The 20,222-nt window shown below is 32.4% G+C and overlaps 1 protein-coding gene across 20 annotated transcripts in view; it reads right to left on the reverse strand.

Annotated features, from left to right (window-relative positions):
• ptpn13 (protein tyrosine phosphatase non-receptor type 13) overlaps positions 1-20,222 on the reverse strand; it is a 183,746-nt gene that overhangs the window by 36,831 nt on the left and 126,693 nt on the right. For 7 of the 20 annotated variants that reach the window (XM_068215904.2, XM_068215902.2, XM_073934784.1 and 4 more), the window contains 8 exons: positions 18,205-18,348; positions 15,430-15,523; positions 13,081-13,166; positions 10,433-10,577; positions 9,331-9,545; positions 7,042-7,140; positions 5,613-5,950; positions 1,909-2,053 (listed from right to left, as the gene is read on the reverse strand). In XM_068215904.2, the coding sequence (XP_068072005.1) occupies positions 1,909-2,053; positions 5,613-5,950; positions 7,042-7,140; positions 9,331-9,545; positions 10,433-10,577; positions 13,081-13,166; positions 15,430-15,523; positions 18,205-18,348 (1,266 nt within the window). Of the gene's footprint in view, positions 1-1,908; positions 2,054-5,612; positions 5,951-7,041; positions 7,141-9,330; positions 9,546-10,432; positions 10,578-13,080; positions 13,167-15,429; positions 15,524-17,404; positions 18,122-18,204; positions 18,349-20,222 lie in introns of those variants that run through there. The other 13 variants (XM_073934787.1, XM_068215905.2, XM_073934791.1 and 10 more) reach the window with 5 other exon arrangements.

Below are 20,222 nucleotides of genomic sequence, written 5' to 3' on the forward strand. Positions count from 1 at the left end.
CCTGCTGAGCCATGACAACAGCAGACAATTCCGCACGACCATAAAGCCTTCACCCGACAGTTATTTTCTAATATTCACAACGCGAGCCACAACAATAGACATGCCATGCCCATCATCCTTACAGACAACTTCGCTTTAAACTGTATTAAGGTCCCATTTACACTGCACAGCAGTTTTATATAAAACGTTAATGATACATATAACAGGCTACATTTTGATGGTGAAATAACCTTTTAAACGATGGCTTTTTATTTCAGTATTCAAACATTAAATAAGGAATGCATCAAGTGAAATAACGAATATGCAAAAACACATGTATATAAATATAAAGGACTATTATAATTAGCAAAATGCTGATCTATAGACAAATACTGCTTGACATTTTAGAAAATGTTTTGCGTATACCCAGTACCGAGAACAAACAAACAAAAGCACATGGCTTGTTAATCAATTTAATCAAGCTCCAGCCATGAATAAAATAATAGACTATTTTATTATTTTAATATTTTAGACGACGGGTTAGTAATTATATTATAAATGGTTATGTTCAGATCAATGAAATAATAACTTTAATAATTCTGCTTTGCATTTTTCTATGCATTACTAACATCACTAAACCATACATTTGTTTTATAAGTTAACCAAATATTTGCAGAGATTCAGCGGTTTTTTTTCTGACGCGTCAAATTCAAATACAAAACATACTGAGCCATTAAGTAAAAAAAACAAAACAAAACAACAGTTATAGCTACTTTAAAGGAGAACATTGACGTTTTGAAAAAAAAAAACTGAACTGAAACTAAAGTATTAAAAAAACAAACCTGCTAGACTTAATTTATGTCCTGCGGCAAAAATATTTTTATTATAATCTGCTTAAAATAGGTCAAATTATTTTATTTTTTTCTGCTTTTGATGAAGCTGCATTCAACTTAAGCTCAATGTCGGCAATGTCTTTAAATAAATAATATATCTAGGCCTATTTTCATTATTCATTAATTTTCATTATTCGTTTATTATTATCTATAATTGTTGAGACATAAAATGAGATAGTAAAATATAATCAACAACGAAAATGGAAATAAAAACAGAAATAAAACATAAATGAAAATGTCTTGTCTTAGTCCTATCAAAATAGCAAACACTGAACATCTTTCTATATTTAGGCTGCTTTATTTATTTATTTATTTATTTATTTATTTATTTATTTATTTAAGACTACTTATTTGTACTAAATGTTTGTGCTTTCATTTTAGTTGTCTTTTACTTCTTCAATTCTATTTTCCAAAACGAATCCTCTTTGCACTTAAAAAGTTTACAATAAAGCGTGTTAACAAATTTTAAATGATTAATGAAGGAATTATAATGCTTTGACTTATTGTTTAATATCATTTACAAGCACAGTAGCTGTATGGGCTATTTCTGTCCGTTCGCATCCCGTCCCTTTGCGCCCCCTGGCGGCTCATTCACAAACTGCGGTCATACACTAAAAACAGAGCGGCACCTATTTCAAACGGCGGCGGTACCAGCCGCGGCGTTAATAGCCACTTTGAACTCTCACCTACTGTATGTAGGTTAGTACATGCTCCATTCAACAGTTTTAGTCATCTTTGCGTTTAATCAAACAGTTAACAAAATATTAGGCCCAGAACAATGCTTTGTATTGAATTGATATATTTTGTTGCAAGGAACTGCTTAATAATCAGTATAAAGTACATCCAGGCGGTTGTTATTGCAGAATAAAACCCGTTGGTCCTATACAACAGTGCTCTGCTTCGTGTTTGGCTTTATCCTGTTATAACAACCTCCTAGATGTACTTTATCCCTAACGTATACCACTGCTGTCTGGAATACTTGATAACAAATAAACTAAATTGTCCAGAGCAGATGAGTGAGCTGAAAGAGACTCACAGGGATGAGGTCCTCATGTTCAGGCAGACTGAGGTTCACTGGGTTTGGCAAAGGTGGTGGAAGAGGGTCTGGACTGGGGTTCAGGAGATCCCCTTCAGGAAGAGCTGGAGAAGCAGATATGCGAATGCTAGAGCTGTTCACATCACTGCAGAAACATGGAGGACACGCAGACACAAAATTAGGATTGTTAACATAAACATATTTTGCAATATACATTGCTCAGCATAATTATGTACACCCCATTTTGAAAATGAATATTTTTATCCATTTCTCAGTGAATATAGGCAATGTATTTTGGTGCATTTAAACAAAACAGATTTATTAAACAGATATATTTATTAAAAAATATTTAAGTCACCAAACATATTTAGAAATTAAAAGATAATACAATTAAATTCAAGCTAAATATTGCAAAGTAAATTACAACCTACAAGTTTTTTAGCTTCCCTTGAGTTTTTCCTTTTTTTTAAATTTGTATTTAACATTTTTCTATAACATATAAATTTGGATGCACTAGTTATGGACCGTTATTGTTTTTTTGCTAGATTAGTTCCAGATTTGGCTTTAGTACTGACTCAACTAATGTACCTGTTTATGCAAAAATATAATATTGTATAGCTTCCTATTAAAAATATGAATTTTAAATATAGATTAGTGAGGGGTGTACTTATATATATATAAAACTGTAAAATATGTCTAATAAAACGGCATAATTAAACCAAATAAAGTCGTAATAAAAAATATAATCAGAATTCTGTGAACAAACAGTTCAATTAAAAATAAAAACATTAACAAATAAAGTTGAAGAACCACATTTTAAACAACAACAAAGATTTTAAATGTTAAATGTATTTATATTCAAAATAAATTATACATAAAAGAAAAATAAAAACTAATTGATTTAAAAATTATATTAAATTATATTAAATTGAAATAATTATAAAAACAATCCACATGTTTTATAAAACACTTTAAATTGTATATTAAATTGAAAAATAGCTCTGAGTTCACATTTACAACCAATGAAATAAATGTGAAAAAACGCCTTGTGTTAAATAAAAATATATGTAAAATAAAATGTGACAAAATATGTTGAGTGAAATTAAAATAAAATACATTTTAATTAAAGCTTTGAGATTGACACTGAAAAATTGAAAAAGATAAGATAGAAAAGCTGACGATTGAGAGTAAAACTAACGTTAAAAAAATACAAATAAAGTAAAATTTACAGTAAACTAAGAATAAAAAAAAAACTGACTAAAAGTTCTTAAAACTGCCCTGCTGCTGTCACTGAATTACAGTATTTCTACTCAAAGAGAATATTACAGCAATGTTCAGTCATATGCAGATCTCGATCTCTGTCAGAAAGCAACGTTTCTCAGTGTTGTATAACACAGACAGTCACATGATGTGAAACTCACAAAATCAGTTCAGTCACACCTGAACTCAATAACCTGCACACAAACACACACACACACTCACACACCTATGCTGATGCAAGAGCAGTCTTTAGTTACATTCAAAATACACTAATGTATGCTGACAAAGCCAAACATTAATACATGTGCTTAAACATTCCTACTCATGTGCTACTTAAATCCTACTATATGCAAGCACATAAATATTTGAAATATTAATTAAGCATTAATTTATTTTATAGTATAGTATAATTTTATTATAGTTATTTAGTATGTTAGTTAGTAATGAATTTGGTATTTAGATTCTGTTTATTTTTGGATTTTACATTTTATTTTGATAGCATGATTTCCATTTGTAATCATCTATTACATTTTGTCAGTGAGTATTTAGGCTTAGACTTTTGCTCTTTTATAAGTTTTATTATTTTATTTTGAACATTTCATTTGGTTTCACTTTTTTACTTTTGTCTTTTTTATTAAATTTTTTTGAAGATTTCTGAATATTTTGTTTAGTTTTATTCAGACTTTTTATTGTCAAGTCTTCAAAATAATTGATATTTAACTTTGAGATTATTCTTGCATTATGCTTATTTAGAATCTATTTGTTTTTTGTTTGTTTATTATTTTACATACTTTTATGCAATCCAGTTATTATGTTATTTTTTATATTTTATTACATTACTTCTTTTATTTTGCTTTGAGTTCTATACATTTTTATGATATTTACTGTAGGGGTGTAGCGGATCCAGGTTGACTCGTGATCCACAACACATGATTCGGAAGACAAGTGATCTATAGATGAATAACTAATTTATATTTTTATTTTTTTTACTTGTAGATTAATCCTAAACAATCACAGAGAGATCACCCCAGTGTCATTCAAATCACATGTATGAAAACATTGTGGCTTAAAATAAAATGTGCTTTCTGCCACTACTTGTTTGACCTGCATTAATGCATTAAGTGTAATCCAGCACAATTAAACATTACAAGATTAGCATCTTAATTTAAACTCGCACAACATGAATTATAATTGATAAAGATTTGAATTTGTTTATTAATCCTTTGATGCACTGCATTCAAATCTGCGTTTGATTGAGAAAGAGGTTTAGTTAGAGGTTAGTTAGAGGTTTTCAGTTAGTTACAAGCAATCAAATAACACAGCCGTATTGGGAAAACAGTTTATAGTTCTGATATAAACACTGATGTTTTAAGGTAAAGATTAAAATCACTCTTTAATGCACAGGTGTCAAAGCCAGTTCATGTAGGGTCACAGCTCTGCCCTGTTTAGTTCCAACCCTAATTAAACTAATTGAGTAATTGAGTCCTTTAGGCTTGTTTGAAACCTACAGGTAAAGCTGCGGACGCACTGGACTTTTCTCCCCATAGACTTCCATTCATACGCATGTGAATTCGTCAGACCCGAAACGCAAGCTCGTGTATTAAGTTTAGCAGATTGTTGCGTTGGAAAATTCAAGCTTGTTGAACTCTGACCTGCGAAATCGCATCACTTGACTTCGTGAGACCAATCGAGGATCAAAACATGACCTCTCTGGACAGATATTTAAAACATGGAGCAATAGCTCGCTTTTATTAACGTCTAATTATTTTGTTTACTCCTGCCCCTTTTTGTAGTGCCGTACGATAGAATTTCGTACGCTCAAACTCTAGTGTGGCTGCAATTTAAGAGTGTTAAAGTAGGGTTGGAACTAAACTGTGCAGAGCAGCAGCCCTCCAGGAACTGACTTTGACACCTGTGGTTTAATGCAACTTGATGCTGTTCAAAGTTGTAGCAATTACATTGTTTAACCAATAGGTGGCGACAAACAAGCATCAAAAATATGTCACTGAATAATTCTTCAAAAATAATACATCTACTAGTGATGAAACATGCAGTTTTATAAGCGAGTTATTGAATCAATATTTAAAATGAGTTAAAAAATACATATGATGTGTTGTACAAGATTATAATCTTAGATTTATACACAAAGGTCATTTATCAAAGTACTGAATATTTTACTTTTTTATATTCAGCTAGTTCTTTCTTGATTTATTTTTTTTAAATAAAATAACAGGTTCTAAGTTCTCTTTGTTAAAAAAACAACAACAAAAGTTTCTTGCAGTAATGTTTTTGTAAAAAATGGAAAGCAAATGACATTTGTCTCCCTTTTTTGCTGATTCAAAAAATAGTCCAATCAGTGATTCAAAAACCATAGTGTGATCCGAACTGTTCGCTTACACCACAATTTAATTGTATTGTACTATGCTTCAAGAACAACATCTGACCTCCTGCTGTCTTCAGATCTGGCCATGGACTGTCTGGATGAATAATAAGCTGACTGTACAGTGTCGTCCATCTCGTCCTCATAAGAGACTCTCTCTGCGGGTGTCTGGTAGGCGCTGCTGTCTCGCTCCAGGTTTGCAGCTCTGAAAGCTTCCTCGAGTTCATCATTATCGGTGCTATCGCTGTAACTGTCCCTGCGGCTGGGAGATTTGAGCAGCAGACGCTCCAGAGCCTCCTCCACAGGACCCAGCAACCGCTGAGACTCCTGAGGAGAGGAGCTCGTCCTGGGGGAGGCCTGGGGCTGCAGATGGGCCTGCTTTCGTGGAGATGGGACGGGTGTCTGGACACAGTAGAGGTTTTGGGTTTAGTGGAAGCAAAGGTAGCTGCTGATAGAGTTAATTAAGAGCTAAATTAGAACTTTAGAACAAAAATAAAATAAAATAACCATTTATAAATTAACAGGACTCAATAAAGAGGGAACATTAAAATATAAAGACAAAACAAATCTAAAACTAAACGAATATAGTCTAATATGAATAATATGAAGCTTAAAACTCAAAAAAAAAAAAAAAAAAAGAAAAAATTGAGTAAACTTGAGTAAAATTATTAAATGTAACAGAAAAAATTTTTAAAAATGTTAAAAATGAAATTCGGAAAATGAAATAAAACATTTAAAATACAACAAAAAACAAACAAAATTAAATTCACTAACACACAAATTAATATACTCAAAAATAAAACAAAAATAAATAAGAAATCATCTAAAAAAACAGGATGCAAAATAAATCTGCATATAAACAACGTAAGATAAAATAATAATAATAATAATAATAATAATAATAAATAAAACCATTTAAAATAAACAAGACTCAAAAAAGGGGGGAATCTATATATAAAGACAAATCTAAATATAAAACTAAATGAGTAGTCTAAACTAAAACAACAACAAAATAACTAAAAACTACAATAATCAAATACTCTAAAATAAAGGGGCAATAAAATAAAGAAATAAAATGTATGAATAAAACAAGACTTATTAAAAGGGCAAAAACTAAATGAGTAAAAATTATTAAACTAAATTAAACTGACTGAAAACAAAGGACAGCCAAAACTAAATAAATTTTTTTTTAAAAAGTTCAAAATAAAATTCAGAAAATAAAATTTAAAAAATGCAACAAAAGGCACACAACAAATATTAAAATTCAGTAGCACAAATAAAATACTCAAATATTAAAACCAAAGTAAATAATACGAAATCACCAAAATAAAACAGGATTGAAAATTAATCTGCATATAAGTTGAACTCTGTAAAACTCCAAATAAATAAAATAAAATAATAATTAAATAACTGAAAAAAACACAGCACAATATTCCTTCAGTAATAAAAACATGATGTAGAGGCTTCAGTAAGCCGAAAACAACAAGTCTTACAGTAATAGCAGTGTCCATCTCAGGTAAAATGCCCTGTTCAGGTCTACACAAGTGAAGGGTGACCTCCTGTCCTGTTCCCCGCAGAGCCGAAATCACCTCCTGACAAACAAAACAAACACTCTTTAAACAACATCTGCAAATTCTCTTCATTAATACACATGTAGGCTTCTGACAGTTGTAATTTTTTTGTTGCAACTAATGGAGTATACATGGTTCAAAGCTGACAGAAACAAAACTGGCTGAATAAAGCAGACTAAGCTACATTACTGATATTATACGATGTGTGTATGTATTTATATAGAACTACTAGTGCTGTCAAACCAATTAATCCCATCCAATATAAAAGATCACATTTAATAAAGAAACAGGTATGTACTGTGTATATCTTTGTGTAAATATAGTCATGGCTATGATGCATAAAGATGTATACAAATTATATATAAATATTAGTGGTGGGCCGTTATTGGCGTTGATATTTTAGCACAGATGTATACCTGACCGGTGAGCCGTCTGACAAAAAAAGGTGCCCTTCTGATTTACTTACTGTACTTCAAAGACACTACTGACTACGCTTACATGGACATCTGTAATCTAGTTATTTGCCTTGATAGACAATAATATAATTAAGGTGTTTACGTGAAGTGCTTTCATGTAAGAGTTTGCTGTAATTTTGGCTGACTTTAACTGCAGTTCGGCAGTTTCACCTTCACTCATGAACATATAAATCATGCCCTTATAACAAACTGGGGTATTAGATGCAAATAAGGAGTAAGGACTGGTGAGAGTGTTATGGAATTTAATAACACACACCAAATGGAAAGAAAAAAACTTTGCATCTTGCGAAAATATGGCGAAAAGTCCTAAATGACGGTAATAGTTTGATTGTGGTGTTTACCACAATAATGTCACTAATATCTGCACACTCCACATGTCTTAATTCCATTTCTGTTTAGTTCATTGGTAACACTTTACAATAAGGTTCATTAGTTATTGCATTTACTAACATGAACTAATCATGAACAACACATGTACAGCATTTATTAATCATAATTGAACATTTACTAATGCATTCTTGACATTCAAGTCCATGCTTGTTAACATTAGTTAATGCACCCTGAGTTAACATGAACTAACAATGAACTACTGTATTTTCATTAACTAACAGTAACTCACATGAACAAATACTGTAGTAGATGTATTGTTCATTGTTTGTTCATGTTAGTAAATAAATTAGCATTAATTAACATTAACTAATGAACTTTATTGTAAAGTGTGACCAGTTCAGTTATAACTTTAGTTTCATTAAGGTAATCAAAAATCTGTTTGGAGCTTATGTAGGCCTAAAGTTCAAAATTTGTGTTTAACTGAATAAACAGTTAGTAAACACAAGTACATCTTAATGTAATAATATATTTAAAAACATCTATTTTAGAAACTTTTGTCTTGGATGCGATTAATCGTTTGACAGTACTAATAAATACACGTATTTTTCTCAGTGAATATAAAAATGCAACTAATTAAATAGCAAAAGGATGCTAAAGTACAATAGGTAGCATTATAAAAAAGTCTCAATAGTAAATATCAGTTAATGCGTCAAAATCAGCAGTGAAAAAAGTGTATTATAGTTATAAGCTATAGTTAACTAAAAATACAACATAATTTTATTATCAAATCATTTTAATAAATGATTACAACTTTAATGAAGAAATTAACATTACAGAAGATTATTATATATATATATAATCATAAAATATATATATATAAAAATATATAATCATAATTTATATATATATATATATATATATATATATATATATATATATATATATATATATATATATAAAATATTTATATAAATATGTGTGTGTGTGTGTATATACACACACACACACACTCACACACACACATATACATACATACATATACATACACATATATATATATATATATATATATATATATATATATATATATTTTATTTATTTATTTATTTTTTTTGTCATAAAATTGACTTAAATTTGTTAAATTAACTGATGTTAACAAATGAAACCTTACTGTAGAGATTAATAAACCAGGCCTATAAGAAGTTACAGGATGTTCAATAACATGAAACTGTTTGTGTGAAAGTCTTCAAGCTGAAACACAACAATCTAAATATTCTTAAAAAACTGTTTAAGATAATAAATAATTATTCACAATATTTTAAAGAGGCCATGTAATCAATATTGCTCATGTTCATTATCAGGATATATTGAATTACTGAATCTCAGCACATTTATATCTACGTACATGTTGGGACAGGCCCTTGAGTGGCGTCTGGTTGACCCTCAGAATGACGTCGCCTACTTTGATGCGTCCGCTTTCAGCTGCTGGTTGGCCTGGAAAGAGCTTCTTGACACGGACCATACTGGAGCCCAGAGGCTCTCCGGGAATGATTTCCTCGCGGCTGAAGCTGAAGCCCAGGCCGGACGTGTTCTTCAGTAAAGCCACATCAAACGTGTTATCTAGACCAGGTAAACAACAGAAATGCCCATTTACTCTTCCAAAGTTCAAATGCCAGCCCACGGTTCACCTCTGCGGTACCTTTAGCACATTTCATTTGGCAGTCAACAAGTGAGAGGTCAGCTGTGTTTATCAGTGTTACTTCTCTTATGAAAAACTAAATAAAATAAATAAAATGGAATAAATAATTTGGAAATAATCACTTATTTCACACCATGTGTTAAGGTAAACATATTTATACTTTCTGGTAGGGATCTCCAATATTTATTATACAGACAAAATTAATAACCTTGTTCAATTTGAATTCAAATATTTCTCAAGTGCTGTTAAATGGGATCTTTTTTTTCTTTTACAACACATTTTTAAAAGTCCAGTGAAATTAACGTTTATTAGATGTTAGTATCAGTATGTTCATCTTAAAGATATCTATAAGCTAGTGTGTTCCAAAACAATGACAAAATTTGAATTTCTAAAATATAAACCTGATATAAACATCCAAAGCTGACAGTTTGTCACTTCCACCCAAATGGATCAATGATTTTTTTTTTCTCGTCACCTCATACCTCTCAAAAGATCTTCTAACCAATCAAAAGTTCTCTAGTAACTGATATTTCCCATTCCGTTCAAGACACATCTCATTTGCTTTTTTAATTTGATGCGCTTGAGCTCAACCACTCTCACTGGTAGAGCTGTGATAAAAACAAAAAAATATTGGCTGTTTTTTTTTTTTTAAATAGGAGGAGCTACTTTGTCCCACCCTCTCTTAATTTTTGCCTCTTAAAACATAGAATAAAAAAATGCACATTTCAAAGCACTTCAAGGGACCTTTAAGCTATTATGTGCATCATGGCATTTCCATTTCTTTGTTGGTGCATATTCCAGCTCATACCTGCAGTAATGAAGTTGTACTCTTTTTCTGGTGCTGACGGCTCCTCCACTGTTTTGTTCTGAGGTTCTGAAGTGCCTTGAGGAGTGAGAGGAGCATGAATGCTGTCTTTTGGTGGCTGACCTCTCTCCATCAACAGATGCACCACCTGACAATTGGAATAAATGAATGAATAAATCTATCTATCTGTCTGTCCGTCCGTCCGTGTATACATATGTTTGTAAAATACACACACATATATATATATATATATATATATATATATATATATATATATATATATATATATATATATATATATATAATAATAATAATAATAATAATAATAACTATAATAATTATTATTATTATTATTAATATTATTAGCCCCTCTTGTTTTTTTTTTCTTTTTTAAATAATTCCCAATTATGTGTATCAGAGCAAGGAAATTTTCACAGTATGTCTGATAATATTTTTTTTCTTCTTGAGAATTACATTTTTGAGTCAAAATTATTAGCACTTTTAAGCTATATATTTTTTTCGATAGTCTAAACCATTAGGGATGTAACGGTATCAGAATTTCACGGTACGGTAATACCTCGGTATCAATGTCACGGTACGGTATTTATTGAATCATTTACAGGAAAAAACAAAACTTATGAAAATACTCCAAAAAAGTGCCAAAAGTGTCAATGACATACAAATTAGCCATCTATCTGTAAGCTTTGAAACAGGAACTTCAATTTTAATAACAAAAAAAATATTAAACCATGTAAAAAAAAAATAAAGTTTTTAATTTAGTATTGTTGAAAACTCATCACATTCAACATTTAATCACTCACTCACTTAGATAGAGATGGGTTTAAAGGAAAATTATCATATAAATATAATCTGGTAAAAGCTGGTATCTCTGGGCATTTACAATGTCCCCTGCAACAGAAAAAAAACCCTCTCATTTGGGACAGATGTTTCTGGGACAAGAGAGATATGACTTATATGACTTATTTCTCGAGCGCCGAAAACGGAGCGTTTCGAAAACGCTGGAGAGGCCGTTTTCATTCTGAAACACTGCTGCTCCGTCTCAGTGTGGATGGGGAAAGACGGAGACATCTGAAAACGTAGGCGGGGCTGCAAACGTTCGCCTATCTGATTGGGGCTTTTCCCTTAATATTAAGTAGCCCACACACAGTTCAGTCTCGCATCCTCTTCTTGTAAGTTAAGACTTCGCAAGTTTGATCAAGGCTGCAGTCTCCCCCTTCTCAGTTTGATATGGAAAACAGACCGAGGACACGCGTAAATCTTCAAAGGGAACAGTGTACTTTATAACTTCATTCACATCACCTTGGCTACGTTGTTTCACTTTCTCAACAATAAAATGTAAACATGATTTAAGGAACTGCCTATTTTCTTTTTAATATTAGAAAACTTAACAGACAGCAGAAATGTTGAGGCGCTGTGCTGCATATATGAGCGTCATCTTCACTGTGTGGATATTTATAACAAAACGGAGCTGATAACAACTACCTCCTTTCAATTTCAGTGAAAATACGAAACGCACCCTCTCTTTTGCTGAATATCAGTTTTAATAATCGAAAATTATAAAAGTATAACATACAATAAGTTTATACATTGTAGGAAATAAAGGCAAGCGATCAGTCAATGTACCTGGATTAATCATTAACTTATCTTTGCGCTTAACTAAAACATGTTACCCGTGAACAAGTAACTTAATAGATTCCAATGACCAAAGTCAGGGAATTGGCCTATGTCATTAGATAAAGACAACAAAATGAATGAAATATCACGTTTAGCAAATATAGTGAGATTAGATCCAGCGGGAGATGCTTGATGAGCAGTCCGACAAGCAGAGCTCTCATCTGGGTAAAAATGCTGAAGCGCTTGCCCGAGAGTGTCTGTGGTCACGTGATGTGCGTTTTCAGCGTTTTGGTGTGGACGGAGAGCTGTTCAGAAACGCTGGGTAAAACGCGAGTGTGGACGCGGATCGTTTTTATTCTACAATGCCGTTTTAAAACTAAAACGCACTAGTGTAAACGGGGCCTTAGAGTTTTACAGCTCTTTTTGATCCCCGCTTCTAGCAGCACACTCCATTTCCGCATTACTGGATCTGTAGCGACAACAGACCGCAAGGGATGATGGGAATTGTAGTTTTCGCTACCTCCCGTTCGCTTCATTCGCCTGAGCAAATTTTCTCAGAAGACCTATAGTTTTACCGAGTCATGCGACTTCGGTAATATCGAAAAAAATTAATATTGCGGTATGACGGTATTTACAATACCGTTACATCCCTATAAACCATCATTATAAAATAACTTGCCTAATTACCCTAACCTGCCTAGTTAACCTGATTAACCTAGTTAAGCCTTTAAATGTCACTGTAATCTATATAGAAGTGTCTTAAAAAATATCTAGTCAAATATTATTTACTGTCATGAGGGCAATTCTAAAATAAATCAGTTATTAGAAATAAGTTTTTAAAACTATTATGCTTAGAAATGTGCTGAAACAGTCTTCCCTCCATTAAACAGAAATTGGGGAAAAAATAAACAGGGGCACTAATAATTCTGACTTCAAATGTATATATATATATATATAAAATTAAAAGCCTGAAAGTTGTTCTGGATGTAGTGCAGTATTGTCTCCTGTGTTCTCACCTGGCCGGTGTCTCGCAGCATCTCTACTGCCTGTTTGTGAGTCGCTCCTTCAAGGCTCTTCCCGTTCACAGCTACCACACGATCCCCTGTAGGACACAACCAATCAATTAAAAAACATATAGTCTTGCTAAAAGTCTTGTGAAAAAGAAATGTCCAGGTTGCTATTATTATAATTAAAATAATTAATGATGATAATAGTTATAAATAACTATCACTATGTACAATGCTCAGCATACAGTAAATGAATACACTCAGTTTGAAAACGAATATTTCATCAATTTCTCAGTTAATCAAGACAATTTAAAATTATTTATTATACATGTTTTGGTCTAAACAAACATCTAAACAAAACAGTTTGGTTACACAGTTATATTCTGTAAAATAGAAGTTTGATCACGTAACATCTTTAGGAATAGAATGAAAATACATCTAAATTCAAATGCGATTTAAATTAACTAAATTAACTCAATTTAAAATTTAAGATTAAATGTTATGTTTTTCATGGTTTTCTTGATTTTTCTGCTTTGGAAACATTTCATGTAATATCTTTCCTTATGATATTTATTGAGGTGTACAAATTTTTGTACCGCAATCTTAAGTTATTTGATTAGTTATTCAATTAGTTCCAGTTTTAGCTTTAGTACTGTCAGTCTAATGTAATGTATACATACAACTATCTTATTTCATAGCATCCTTTGGAAAGTATTCATTTAAATGAGAGATCTGTGAGGGGTGTAATCATTTATGCAGAACACTGGATCTCTACATAGATTTACTATAATATTCAAACTATTTGTCCTATGTAGAGATGTAGGATATCAATATTACGCAATATATTGTATTATATTATATATTCAACTCTATAGATACTTTTCACATTTCTGGGTTTCTCAGCAGCAGTAGTCATCATAGTTAGGTAGACTTAAGAGTGCAGGGAGAGTACAACAAATCATTTTTTTACAATCCTATTTGCTGAAATAATAAAAGAAAAACACCTCAATGGTGTTATTAAGACTTTCAGAAAAAGGAAATAAATAGTGTGAGACTGATGATGGCAGCCAGAGGAAAAAATAACATCAAATTTACTGACCACTTTCATTTCCTAACCTATCAGAGCCTTCTTTATATGAGAGGTGCTTAATTCAGAGTCACAGCTCTATATCAAGTTTATACAACATGATTCTTCCCTATACTTTGCCCTCTCTTTCTTAGTTTAAGCATCAATGGGAGAAAGAACTTGGACATGATTTAGATCAGAAATGGTGGGAAATGGCTGCTGAGAGGGTTAATTCCTCTTCTTCCTGCGCCAGACTGAGTCTAATTCAATTTAAGGTTCTCCATAGAATTGACCAAATGAATGTCAAATTAAGTTATTCCCAGGCGTGGATGTTTATTGTAATAGGTGCTCTCTGGCTACTAGTGATCATACCCACAGGTTTTATTCTTGTCCAAAGTTGGAAAATTTTTGGAGTTCTTTCGTTGATACTTTTTCCACAATTTTCGAAACTTCTTTTGAACCATGCTCTTTGATAGCTATTTTTGGTGTATCGGCTCTGTTGGACAACCTTTCAAATAAGAATGCTAATGTTCTAGCCTTTGCGTCACTGACAGCCCAAAGACAGATTTTAATACATTGGAAGTCTTCTAAACCGGTCTCATGGTTAGAAGATTTGATGTCTTTTCTATACACTGAAAAAATTAACTTTACATTAAGAGGTTCCGCTGAAAAACTATATTAAACTCAAATTAATTTTGTCAGGAATACAAAACACCTCTTCGCTGATTTATAAGATCTATTTATTTATTTTTATTTATTTATTTTTTTTAATGTGTGTTATTCATATTATATATATATATATATATATATATATATATATATATATATATATATATATATATATATATATATATATATATTGATTCAGTTGCTTTGACAATTCTTGTATGTGCTAATGTTGTTGTTGTGTGTTTTTTTTTTATTCTCCTCCTTGGGGGTGGGATGGGGGGACTGAGGGTTTTTGAATGTTCTTGCTTACCCTTAGTTATTGTTAAAAAGAAAAAATGTGTAAATTAATGAAAAAGTGGTATTTTTAGTAGACTGCACAAAAACAAAAAAACTAAAAATGACTGTCCACCCCCATAGACATAGTGGTAATTTAATTTTATGTAATTTGATGCAAAGATTATATAATACATACATAAATACATACAAATGTTCATACATTATCTTTAAAAACATAAATATTAAAAACTTTCAAAGATTTAAGATTAAAATGACTGTTAAAGGCATCATAAAGGTCTTGTGTAAAGGGTCCATATTGTTTTTAGCAGTTCTAATGAACTTTTCACCTTTCTTTATCCTCCCATCCTGCTCAGCAGCTCCTTTAGGAATGACTCCTTTAACGTAAATCCCTCCATGCTTCAACGATGTGTTTGATCCACCCTAAGACAGAAAAAACAAGTTAATATACCTACAGAGAACAGCATCATCGGAAGAAAACCTGCTAATAATCTGTTTTGGATGTGCGTTAAATCAACTGGACATTCTCATTTTAATATATCTAAATCATAGATGCATTCTCTGGATTAAACCATCTAAAAAAAAAAGCAGCGACCCCCATCCTTACAAACATAAAGAGCAAACCACCTGATTTCTAGACTTGATTAATGCATTTCACTACAGTATTTTTAAAACACTGACATTTAAAAAAAACTATTAAATCACAAAATAAAAAAAGCCACAAGCTAATAAATCTCAGGAAAGCTTCACTGCAAAATCACACCGCAGACAAGTAAATGCAAATCCATGCAGGCATTAGTGCTTCTCCATTAAAGGGGTAGTTCACCCAGAAATTTAAATATCCTGTTAATTTACTCATCCACAGGTCATCAAACATGTAGACGGCTTTTTATTTTTCAGTAGAACATTAGGGAAGATTTGTAGATTAATTTGGGGTCCTTTGTGATTCATATAACAGCAGTGAATGGTGATTTTCGATTAAAAATAAACACATACAAAACAGTCCAAATCAATCCCCTTGGTTCCTGATGGCACACTGAGGTCTTGTGAATTTAAACGATTAGTCCATGTAAGAAACTGAACATTATTTACAATTTTATTATTCCAGAGCCTGGTCAAACATTTATCTGCACATGTGTGAATGTTGCCCGGTCGATTTAAATGACGAATGTGTTGCGTACAAATTACGCAATTACCAATACACCTATCAACAAACTGCATCACCTGACCTCCAGTCCAATCGCGCTCCCTCATGCTTTCATCATTAAGGTTGCGTGTTCACCAAAGCATTTTTTTACCAAGCCGACCAATCACAGAGCTTGCGCTATGCGTCATTGCGATGTACAGTTGCAATTTTTGAGAGGTGCACATCAGCATCTGTGTCAGCCACGACGAGGGGTATGCGACTTGACCATCCGTGTGCGCTTGACGCAGAAGTATAAATCAGCCTTTAGCTTTAGTGGGTGACTATGTGAGAGTTGTAGAGAACTAGCCGCTGGATAGCTTTCTTAGATTTTTTGTGTTGTTTCTAGTCCAAACATCTACAAATTTTAAGACATGTATTTTGTAAACAAGTAAAAAAGACAGATTATTTTATAAAATAAGTTTTTCCTCAAAACAAGCAAAATAATCTGCCAATGGGGTCAGCAAAATAATCTTGCTTTTCCTTTTGACATAAGATTATTTAGTTTACCCCATTGACATGTTTTGGTTGTCTAGAAAATGCTTTAAAAAAAATAAAAAATCAAAAAAATTTAAAAAGCAGCCTAAAGTAACAGGATTTTTTTTTTGTCTTGTTTCTAGTCCAAATATCTAAAATTTCTAATAATCAAGAAAAAAATTCTACATGTTCTATAAATTTTCTATAGATTATTTTAATAAATAAAATGTTAATTTTAAATGTTAGTATTGTAAAGGGAGTTTTTCCTCAAAACAAGCTAATATAACCTTTTGACATAAGATTATTTAGCTCGCCCATTCGACAGACCACTTTGCTTGTTTTAAGGAAAAACTGTCTTAAAACAATGTTCTGCTTGTCTAAAACTGATTCTTAATTTAAGATTTTTTGGGATTAACACTAATAATAAACGATGTTCAATTTCTTACACAGGCTAATCATTCCACTCCAGAAGACCATAGTGTATCATCAGGAGCCACACTGCACTTGTACTTAGATTTTAGTTTAATTTGTAATTAGAGTTTCTAGTCCAAGTATCTAAAAACTTAGATATTTTATTTTTTATAGAATATGAGATATAAGATATTTTAGATATATTATAGAATATTAGATATTAGAATTTTTTTATATGGAATTTTCTAGACAAGCAAAACATACTGTCTTGTTTTAAGATATAAAATGCCAAAATTAAGTGAGTTTTTCCTTAAAACAAGTTAAATAATCTTCCAATGGGGTAAGCAAAATAATCTTATGTCAAAAGGAAAAACAAGATTATTTTGCTGACCCCAATGGAAGATTATTTTGCTTGTTTTAAGGAAAAACTTATTTAATATTGGCATATTATTTCTGAAAACAAGACTATATGTTTTGCTTGCCAAAAAAATGTTACTTGATATAAGAACTTTGAAATATTTGGACTAGAAACAAGACAAAAAAGCATTTTTTCCGTGCACGGCTATTGATTTGGACTCATTTTAGTTTGTATATTTATTTTTAATCTCAAAAACTTGTCACCATTCAGTGCCATTATATTAATCCAAAAAACAGCAAGTTCAGCTAAAAATCTTCTTCAATGTTCTACGGAAGAACAAAAAACTACATCTTGTATGAGGTGTGGGTAAGCAAATTAACAAGGACTTTTTGATTTTGGGTGAACTATCCCTTTTAAAAACACAATTCATCTGCATCTGTGCGTGCATCTGCACTCGTCTTTACCTACTGTGTTTGGCTTTTACCGTTAGTGAAGGAGCCAACTCAAATGCCTGAAAAAATCTGCATGCAAAGAGTCAAATCTACTTTCCCAAAACTGAAGCCAAGCGAGGAGCTTCAAAAAGGAGCGACGGCTAAGGGCACAAAAACAACACACACACACACACACAAAAAGTAAGTAAAAGAGGAATAAAGAAGAAAAACAAAGAGCGGAAACCTTTCCAAACAGTACCGTGACACTAATGCCCAGACTGCTGTCTATTTTAGACAGCTCAATGTCAAATAGATCTCCAGGGTGGAGGCTATTGACGTCTGGGCTACTAGCACTTAAAGTCTCCGTGATGGTGATGGGAGAAACCCCCTGTAAACAGAGAAGACCGATGTAAATATGAGGCCGTGCACATGCAAGGGACAAAGGTTAATGCTGTCGACATGCAAAACTGCATTGCATTTACATTCAGAAATGCAATCGGTCAGAAAAAAAAAAAAGCAAGAGCAGTAAGTGTGTGTTTACTGATATCTAAAACATTTGGCATTGGAAGCCAGTCAATGCTAACCCTAAATAGTGATAAGAGAGCTCTTAAGAAATATGTAATCAATGTTTGTCAAATTAAATACATAAAATAAGGAGGTATTTCAAATTTGACTTTGTCTGTTTTCACCTGGTATGAACATTTATTAAAATTGACGTGGCAGCATGAGTGTTTAAAGTACACTACAATCAACTGATTATGTTTTTGACTACCTCTGAAGGTGGATTAAAGTTCAAAAAGACATTATCTGAGACTTCTTTCCACCTGTATTTATCCTGTCTACTTGTTATTGGATTGGCAGAGATGAAAGTTAAAAGGAAGTGTCAATAAGAGGCCTTTTTGGTATTGAGTATTTGGTCACTCAACTGGCTGTGCTGTTTATCCAGGTTCACACAGGTTGCTTACTCATTCATTTCAAGTTGTTAGATCGTAAGTTTGTGTCATGCCGAGTTCAGACTGCATGATTTTAGCCCTGATTTCGACTCGCCGACAGGTTTCGAGAAATCACAGGCAAATCGGTGCTCGTTTATGTGAGTAACAATCACACAGTGTGAACTATCAAAGACGTGATCTGAGAGAATCGCTGATGAGTAGGGCCAGACGGAATCTGCGGTCGTTTTTTGCTATTTCTGCGGAGAATTTAGGTAAAAATCTGCGGATTTCTGCGGAATTATTTTGGGAGTATCAGCGAAGTATCATAACTTACACTTTAATACAGTAAATAAAAAGTAATAAATTACTGAATAAAAACTGAATAAATTCCGATTTACACATTTACTCAAGTAAATAAACAGATTTTATAATGAGCTAAGAAACTGCAGAAATCTGCGGAATTCTGCGGAAAATCTGCGGAATTCTGCGCGCACAGATTCCGTGTGGGCCTACTGATGAGTCGCCGACACCCATGAGATATTTGGCGTGCTAAATATCTGGATCTGTCGATGATTCAAAATCAAGCCTTGTGAAATGAGTTCTGATTGAAAATAACATCGGCGATCACCAACAGCCAATGAGAAAGCAGCATTCACTAGTGTGGGTATCTGCAGGACAGCGGGAGATTCGGGGAGAGGTTAAAATTGCTTCTTTTAGGTCTATTTGGACCCAAGAAATCAAGGAAAACCTAGTGTAAATTTGGCAGAGCACCCGAGTCTTGATGAGTGATCTGAGCAATACCACAACCGGGTCGAAAAAGAAAAAGGTTGGAGAGAAATTGCTAATTCCCTTCAAACCCAGGTGAGCAAAATAAGTACAATTTCTACCCCACTAAAAGCTTCTTTCTTACTATGTAGTTAATAACAAAATCTATACTACGTGACCTCACTTTATTTCCATGTCACTTCTTGCATGTGTTTGTTTGTGATACGTAGTTTGCAGACCAAGACAAAATTGTCGGCGATTCTTCTATTGTAAAGTCATGCAGTGTGAAAGCCCCTGTCGCTTCTGTCTCCATCATGCAGTGTAAACACAGCAGCGAAGGAACGCTATACCAGAGCAGATGCAGTGTGAAAACATCTGTGACACGACTACTTTGAAACTCATGCAGTCTAAACTCGGCATTAGTAAAGGAAAGTTAAAAATGTACAAGAACGCATTAAATTGAAAAAATATGACAGAAGCGATCGTTAGTAATATTTCAAATAAATTATATTAATTTAACGTTCTATTCATCAAAGAATATTGAAAAATAATCTCATGTTACAAT

Source organism: Danio rerio, chromosome 21, assembly GCF_049306965.1.
Source record: "Danio rerio strain Tuebingen ecotype United States chromosome 21, GRCz12tu, whole genome shotgun sequence".
Taxonomy (NCBI): domain Eukaryota; kingdom Metazoa; phylum Chordata; class Actinopteri; order Cypriniformes; family Danionidae; genus Danio; species Danio rerio.